This window comes from Triplophysa dalaica, chromosome 19 (assembly GCF_015846415.1).
Source record: "Triplophysa dalaica isolate WHDGS20190420 chromosome 19, ASM1584641v1, whole genome shotgun sequence".
In the NCBI taxonomy this organism is placed as follows: Eukaryota; Metazoa; Chordata; class Actinopteri; order Cypriniformes; family Nemacheilidae; genus Triplophysa; species Triplophysa dalaica.
Genome location: NC_079560.1, coordinates 15,961,956 through 15,971,349, shown reverse-complemented (window position 1 = coordinate 15,971,349; position 9,394 = coordinate 15,961,956). Strand labels below are relative to the sequence as shown.

General features: G+C 37.1%; 1 protein-coding gene across 1 annotated transcript; it reads left to right on the top strand.

Moving 5' to 3' along the window:
- Positions 1-400: 400 nt before the first annotated feature.
- Positions 401-1,657, top strand: pou4f3 (POU class 4 homeobox 3). Its single transcript, XM_056731515.1, has 2 exons — positions 401-496; positions 764-1,657. Exons 1-2 carry the CDS (start codon positions 401-403, stop codon positions 1,655-1,657), a joined length of 990 nt encoding a protein of 329 aa, XP_056587493.1.
- The last annotated feature ends 7,737 nt before the right edge of the window (positions 1,658-9,394 follow it).

Genomic DNA, 9,394 nt, shown 5'->3' with positions numbered 1-9,394 from the left:
ATTTAAATACCTGCTTATGTGTCGCAAAATAAAGGTTCCCATGTTTATTAGGTATGGTTCCATAAAGAACTTTATGAAATATATATTTAAAAGAACTATAAGAAATGTATGAATATGAAATAAGGAAATATAAAAAGGTAAGAAAGAATTTTATCGTTCTTTTGAAAACCTAAAGTTGTTCTTCAAAGCGCATTAGAACACATTCACTTGTGGGCACATGTGCCCTTACTTACAAACTCTCATCTTGTAAATTGAAGACGGGAGGGTGGGTGTCTGTGCGGGTGGGGTGAGTTTACCAGAGGCCGCTGCCAATGGAAACGGCACACACGAGTAGCGTCGAGCCAGTGCACCGCGTCCGCCTCCATGTCAGGTCCACTCACCTGCCAGGTGCGCAACGAAGATGATGGCCATGAACGGCAAGCAGCACTTCACCATGCACCCCGCGCTGCACCCGAGCTCCGACAGCATGCGGCGCGTGTGCCTACCTGCCCCGCAGGTACGTTTTACGGTAAACCGCTCTTTCCAAAGACGCATTGTCTCCATTCTGTCACTTTTGAGTTGCTCCAACGTCCCTCCCTCCCCAACCCGACCTCTCCTCTCCTTTCCTCTACCACTATCTCTCTCACATGCCTATCCAAGCAAAGCTGCAGCTTTCATATTAATTTTTATGACATGTGCTTTGAGGTGGGTGCATGAGAATGTTCTTTAATCCGGAGTTGACACAATTCCCCACTGACTTTCATATGCGCGCTCTTGCCCACAGCTCCAGGGCAATATATTCAGCGGCTTTGATGAGAGTCTCCTGGCCCGCGCTGAAGCTTTGGCGGCGGCTGACATTGCCAAGAGTCACGCTTTCAAGACGGACGTCACCTACCATACCATGAGCAGCGTGCCTTGCACCTCCTCGTCGTCCACGGTGCCCATATCTCACCCATCAAACAACCTCCCCTCGCACCATCACCACCACCACCTGAGCCACCAGACCTTGGAAGGAGATCTACTAGACCACCTTTCTTCTAGTTTGTCGGTCAGCGGCATGGGCGCGCCGACGGATCCTTCGGTGATGACATCCCAAGCCCACCAGCACCACCTGCAAATGGGTCACCTGCACCAAGCCATGGCCATGGGCCACCCGCACACCCTCTCGGTGCACAACGGGATGGCGTGCATCAGCGACGTGGAGTCCGATCCCAGGGAGCTGGAGGCGTTCGCCGAGAGGTTCAAACAGCGGAGGATAAAGCTCGGGGTCACGCAGGCGGATGTGGGTTCTGCCCTCGCCAACCTCAAGATTCCGGGCGTCGGGTCGCTTAGCCAAAGCACCATCTGCAGGTTCGAGTCGCTAACCCTTTCCCACAACAACATGATAGCCCTCAAGCCCGTCCTCCAAGCCTGGCTGGAGGAGGCTGAAGCGGCTTACCGGGAGAAAAACGGCAAACCGGACCTTTTTAATGGCAACGAGAGGAAACGAAAGCGCACGTCGATCGCGGCTCCGGAGAAGCGATCGCTCGAGGCGTATTTCGCAATCCAGCCGCGACCGTCGTCCGAGAAAATCGCGGCTATTGCGGAGAAGTTGGATCTGAAGAAGAACGTGGTTCGGGTTTGGTTCTGCAACCAAAGGCAAAAACAGAAAAGGATGAAATATTCAGCGGTGCACTAGTGCTGATGTTGCGAATTAGACATTTTAGGAGCATCACATGCAGGGATTTAAATATCTTTAATCGTTGTAAGCCTATAAAGACTCATTTTCGTATATTGCCTTCACTTGGTGTAGCCTACAATTTTAAACATTGATATTGAACAATCTTTTGGCAAGACTTTATACAACACATTGTTCAAGTTACTAAGCAATACTATTTAACGCGTAGCACTTACCGTTTACTTATTTTAAGGGAATGACTGTGAGAACGCACTGTTACTGTTATTACTAAATTAATCATGGAAACTTAATATGTATAATATGGGCATCGTGATGTAAATTGTTCTCTATAATTTAAGTTAAAATGAATACGGGGAAGTCTGAATTATAAGCAATCGATTGCAATCCTTTTATTTTAAATAATTTTCTTTAAATATATTTTCAGGAGATTCATCGAAAGGCTACTATAACTTTGTTTCAGTATTATCACACGTGAAATTATATTTTGAAGTGTGTATGTGTGTTTTGTTATTTAAAGACGTATTTATTTGACTATTACAATTTACGCACAAGGTGTTGCTGGAGTATCACATGAAATATCATTGAAATGTGTTTGTAGTATTTGTTTGAATGTCTCGTGACTGCATATATGATGTACATCACATGTTCTCACAAACTGTCACGAAATATTTCGTGAATGATCGTCAGTAAGTCAAAGTGATGAAAATATGCAAAAACTGATGGTGTAATGAAGAATGCTGCTATTTGGTTTGCATAAATGTAGCCACTACAATCACTCTCACGTTTATTCTTCACATTACACTGTGTGACTTTGAATGTTATTTAATAAATTGTTGATTTTTGCAAAGCCTTTGTGAGTTTTTTATTATCAATATTAGTTTAAAGGTTTGGAAAACTGCAAACAATTCTATCTCACGTATAATTTACATTGACAACTCAATAAAGACATTTCAGTAAAAAGGATCAAATGCATGTTTTATTTAACAGTAACATAATAAAAAGTCCCAAATGGCTAGATAAGAAAGATTCTTTTTCTTACATAAATTATCTCCGACGCGTTAAAATCATTGTAATATCATAAATTGATGAGACCCTTGTTGTTTTATTAATAAGCTGGTTGAGCGTAATTGTAATTAAACATTCATGACTAAACATATAGACTACACACCATCACGAATATTTAGATAGAATTGGAAGATTGGACAATCCCGCCAACACAACAAACATCATATTATTTCCTCTTTTAATTCAGGTTTAAACAGACACCGCTTAATAATAAATGCCTTTGTGCAGAGGGATTTGAAATTATTAAGTAATGACGATGCAATATTAATTGTATATTGGTATAAAACAGGCAGAGAGCTGAGGGGAGAGATGCTAGTCTTAGAGGCTCAAGGGATGAAGAGACACTGTGCAGGTAAGATCATGATGATGATGATGCTCAGTCTGTTTTTATTTGTGTTGTCATTTTATCCTCGTGTTTGAAGAAGTAATCTTAAAGTTGGCAGGCTTTTGTATGTATTTCTTGTTGCTATTCATATACCTATTGTCATTAATATATATTTTTTGTTTTACCTTATACTTTTATATTACAGTTTAAATGAGAGACAAATAGATAAATATTACGAATTTAATTCTTTGAAGTGATTATAAAGATCTTAACAACTCTTTGTTGCTTTAGACTACATTTTAAAGTATTGTTTTTTATTAAAAGAAAATCTTTAAAGTAGTAGTTTTTTATCTTAAAAGGAAACATTTATTTTATTAAATCTAACTTCTTCTCATGTGCTATATGCGAGCTGACACATATTTTATTTAATTGTTTTCATTTTCTCTATTAGTACTAATGAATGTTTGTATAGCACGGGAAAATAAATGTCCACGTGAAATGCAAATAGTTATTTGACAAATTAAATTTCACATTTCAAACCTAATTTGAAGTAATAAAGCCTATATTCAAGATCTAAAAATGTTTGAGAAATCTCTATGTGTTTTGAAATAAACTTTTAAAATGTATAAAGTGCGCAATGGATGGACATGCTCACCGCGCTCCAGTTTCAGTGAGAACTAAATTGTAATATTTGTATAGGAGTCATCAAAGTAAACCAGGGGGTGAATTCACGTGATAGGACGCGCAACTTAAATAATTAATAGCAATTCAACTTTTTATATAATAATACTCAGACAATGGTGTAAACCAATCTAAGTTGAGCACAGACCAGGGGCATGTGGCCAATGCTGTGGACTGAATTATTGATAAACTATTGAAAGGTAGAGGCCTGACCAGTAAACCATGTGCCAAGGGACGTCCTATGGCATGTTGCAGGGCATTGTTCAAACACTTTACCTTTTGTCTGTTCAGTTATTTTCAGTTTATATTCATCAATCTTTATTTGTATCTTTTTTTTTCTACACGAGTTACTACTAATAGAATGCATAAAAACATTGATAATAAGATATTAATTCCACTAGGAAAAACAACCTGGGGTTTGGTGAAATATATAACATTAAATAAAGATGATAATGTGTAACTTGGATTCTAGAGACGGAGTGATGTGACAGTGGTAATCTTCATCAGAACTCTGTCTGTATTTAATAATGTAGCCTAACATTGTACAGTTTATGGAAACCTAAGGGGAATCTAGTTTAAAATACTGAATTTCTTTCACATCTTTAGACTTATTTTAGACAAAAATATGTCTACAATGAACCGATTTTATCAAAAGAGAAATCAGGAGATAAACTCTGAGACATAACATAGAAGAGCCTAGGTTCTTTTTTATTATATACAGTAGTCTTGAGTATTTGTAAAATGCGTGTCTGTGAAAGAGTGAAGAATGTTGTTTTATATTTCAAAGAAGATCTGACAGAATGAGGGTGGAAGACTGTCTTTAGGAGGATGTGGCGCGCCCCCGCTCCCTCTGCGGAACACGGGCTTGCTCTTGCGGGTCCGCGCATGAGAATGGCGCTTAATAATTCATAGAGCGCCAGCAGCAACACATGAGAATGCGGCCAATGAGGAGACAGACAGTGCGCCGGGTGCGCTTTATTAGTCTATTTCCATCATCATCACACGCCAAGACACCTTAGGCATTTGCCCGCAGTGTCTCAGAGAGATAACTCACAGGGTTATCCGAGGGGATTCGGTTGCCGGCCGAAACTTGAAGCCGTCCTTCAGAGGTGAAATTTGGGCGTGTCTCCACCCAACTCTATTGCGACGTGTTTGTAGCCTGTATGAATGTCTCTTTCCTACTTTCATAGGCTGTCTGAAGAGTTTGCACGTGATAAAATGAGCTGCGTAGACTCTCAACATTAGATATGCATTGTCTGAAAAGAAAATTCCGTGCTTGCGAAGTGAATTAAATGTTATTAGCGTTTTAGGTAAATTTATTGAGAGTTTAGGTTCTGCGCATTAATCTAAGATCTGATGTTCAACGATAGTCCCTCAACTCTAACGTTTTGTAAAACCGTTTAATACAGTGACAGCGTCTGCAAGTTGGCTTCGAATCTACGCCAAAAAATGGCAAAAAATATATATTTTAAATATTATTCTTATCTAATGGTTTCGATTACAAACACCAGTATGCACCATCTGTTTACCAATGAAAACATTGCAAGATTCCTTTAAGTAATGTGGGCTTTATTCGAAAATGATTTAATGATGTTTTATGGGTATATCTGCCAGATAATATTGAGAAACTTCTTTTAGTTTTGAGAAAATTAATACAAATCCCATTGCTGTAACTCATTGTTCATCCAAAACTATATTGGTAGATATGTGCTTTTAATTATTATAATGTATTAGTTGCAGTTTTGCTAAAGTCAAAGCAAATAACTTTTACAGCAAAGGTAAATACGTTCAGGTGTATTCAGCTTTCTTACATCAAGACACTGCTTAAAATATCCAACACATTAATTACATAAAGACAGAATAGAACAATTCAAATTGGATAAAAATAAAGTCACCCTTACATAAATAGAACTACACATGGATCAAAATAAATAAAATATACCCAAACAAAACAGATTAATTAAAGTAAATGAATAAATAAAGGCACAATTAAGCCATTTGAAACTAAACTTTGATTAAATAAAGAAATACATAAATATGTCAAATTTATATGAACATATTCACATAACTTCTCACTATCCCATTACATGAGTTATTGACAGTAGAACGTACTGGAAGACCAGAAAAGAGATAACAATAAATGAATAAATCAATAAAGGATGGAATCAATCAATCAAACGTTTTCAACTTCTTTCATGAATAACTCTACATGGGATTGTTGTTTCTGTTGTTTTCCAATGAGTTTCCAATACGAGTCTCTGCTCCGTTGGGTTTGTTCAGTATAACCGTCTCCTCTGCTGGAGATGATCACTGTTCTAATATAATAAATATCCAACCGATCCAACCTCCTCCATGGGTTACTTTCATTGGCTGTGGTAAAGCAGTATGTAGAAACATCTGGAGTATTTTTAACACCATCGATTGCTTTTTGAGCTGTCAAGGTGGAATGTGTTGATATAGCTGTTCCTTTCCATACTAAATTAAATTACTCTAAACAATATATATATATATTATAGGTGCAGTTTGTAAAACTCGCCGCTAGATGGCGCACTAACAAAACAACAACAATGCCGTAGCTTGATGACGCTGTGAAGGAGAGTGGAATGATTGGATCTGTTGTCTTCAACTCCACCGCTGACGGCCATCAATCACACGGGAACGAAAAGTCATGTTGGGAGATGAGGTAATGTTTTATTATTGTTGCGAGTAATTGTGGTCCACAAATAAGTGACAGCCCGAAACAAGTTAGTGGCATGTTCGACGCTACATTACTTCCACATTTGTCCAAGACACTGGCTGTGTCCGAAATAGCCCCTTATACCCTAATATAGTGCACTATTTGAGGGGACATTCATTTTGTGGTGTCCGAATTCATAGTGGACATTATTAAATGTACTCATTCAATCCCACAAGGCATCAAAATAACGAATGTACAACCGATGTACACTCGCGGCAAGCTGCTAGCTCTATCGCGATGCTCGCGCTGAGTGAATTCCCGCGTCTTTGCAGAAGATGGCGCCCGCAGCATTTCACGTGCACCGAGTGTCAGATTGATACTTTGACTATTTCTTGTTTTTGTCTGACTATAAAAAAGGTATGAATGTGTCTTGAGTAATTTGACACGAATACAGTGTTATAATCTTTGACTAACAATCAATGAATAACAGTCACCTTTCTGAAATATAAGTAATATAAAACTTCTGCAATTTATTGTGGAGGCCTCTCACAGCACCCTCAGCCCCTCCACTTTATAGAATAAATAAAGTACATTTTTCACTGTAAAAATGCAACAATTTTAACAAGTGAATGATGAAAAAGTTTAAATGTCTGTTTCAATTTAAAATTGTTTAAGGTACAATCTTATGGCTGCCGGGATTCATTTTTTTAGCTATTTTTGCAACAGTTTTTCAGTAACAGCCATCACTTTTCGAACTTCTGGATGAGATTTAATACTGTATTAAAAAAAGGATAAAAGCACCATCATAAATAAATGACTAAAAATCAGTCCAGAATGAGTTTATTCTCTTTATAGCCTACATTCAGAGAACAGACCAATAACTTAAGGTTTTGCTGCCTGTCTTGGCTGGTGGACAAGTGGGCTTAGCTAAATCTTATCATCAGTCAACAGTCCAGTAGCATTTTAACACAGAAACTGAATAATGTAGAAATGGTTCTTCACTGCACGAATTCAATAAACACACTGATTTAAAATAAACAAACAAAACTATTTTAGTCAAGAGCAGTTCATGATTTTGTATTTTGTTGCTTCATTTACATTGACGTCAGCACAGCAGCAGGTTTTTAGTCTATAGGGTAAAGATATTGTAAAGCAGCCGGTTGTTATCTAAGAGTGTGATCAGGACACAGATATAGTGATATAGATTTGACTGTTTACTTTCATTTAAAGCACAATGTACTGTTTTTATGTGTTTTTGACAATACCTTGTATTTCAAAGTATAAAAGACTTGCTTTTGTAGCCTGTGCTGTATGAGAACTGGCGTCTGTGCACACTGAGTGAGAAATCGATAGAAAGTTTAAATGGGCAAACGTCTGTGTAAGCCATCAGTATAGTCTTCATCTTGTCTGCTTATTCTGCTACTTAATGATTTCTTATATGCCCTATATATATATATATATATATATATATATGTTTATAAAGCTAGACTCACCTATGAAACTTCTGTTGTGTGCTGTACTCGTAGCATATTCATTGATTGATACATCTTGATATAATGTGGTTGCTCATTTTTAAACCTAAAATGGAAGAGTGACTTATAGATTGAAGTTAGTCACACAGATGACTGCAAGTAGAGTTGTCACGATACCACAAACATATCTTATGATAAAGATATAAACAAAAAGATACATTTTTACCACAAGTGGACTTGAAAAACAAAGAAAATTCTTCACACCAGCTGCACTTTTATTTCTACTTTCTTTTATTATTTTTGACACACATTTTGCATAATACATTTGCAAATATACATCATTTTATCTCCTTACTGTCATTTAAATTCTTAAGTTGTATTTGTGATTTTAAATTGTTGTTCAACTATTTTAAACTGTAAAACATTTTTAAAAGATGTTTTATGCACTATGTTTTGTATTTTTACTTTCTCAACCATTATTTTGTGAAGCACTTTGAATGGTCTTTGGGTATGAAATGTGCTAAATAAACTTGCCTTCATTTTACAATCTGTAACATCTATTACACTTTTATTATGGTTTATATCATATTTCATAACAATGTAATAGTCTTAATACATTAAAGGGGGGATCTTCCATGGCTAAAACGAACATTATTGTGTATATATGGAGTAATACAGTTTGTTTACGCGGTTTAAGGTTCAAAACACATTCGTTTTCACATACCATACATTACTTATGCTTCTCTGTGCCCCACCTTTCAGAAACACATTCATTTTTACAAAGCTCATTAATGTGAAAAGCAGGGTATTCTCTGATTGGCCAGCTACCCAGTGATTTGTGATTGGCCGAATACCTCAAACATGTGGCGGAAATGTAACGCCCCTAACCATATTCAGAACATCAGCTCCCAAAGCATATTGACAGGTGATCATGTCTTTGGTACCCTGTTATAGTTCAAGCCCGAATATGATCCAGAAAATGCAGATGACCAAGCTGATCAATCAACTTTGCTAGCGTTACTTCAGTAGAGCGTAACAGAACGGTAAGGTTTTATTTAAAAAAAACTATTATGGGTTAACAAATAGCCTTTGTGCACAACCAGGTGTTAATGTGCCTGCACACACTTGAATTTTGGAGTTGTACTATTTTGGAACAGTGTTGTAAATAAAACTAAACCATTGATTTCTTATTGTGCCCTCTTTTGGAAGACCCAACTAAGTAGTTTTTCGTTTGTAATGAAACAAGCAGTATCTCCACAACATTGTGGCGGCAACAACAACACTACATTGTGAATAGCTGGTCCTTCTTACTTTGCAACAATGAAGCACACACACACATTATTTAAGAATGGAAACTTATATTTAGAAAATTTTCTTTAGTAACATAATGTAATGTTACACAGAAACACAGAATTGATTATAGGATGATATACAAAAATAATGGATAAATCACAGATGAACAAAGCAAAGCTCATTTTGGTTGATATTGAATCCTTTTTTTGACACATTTTATGAGA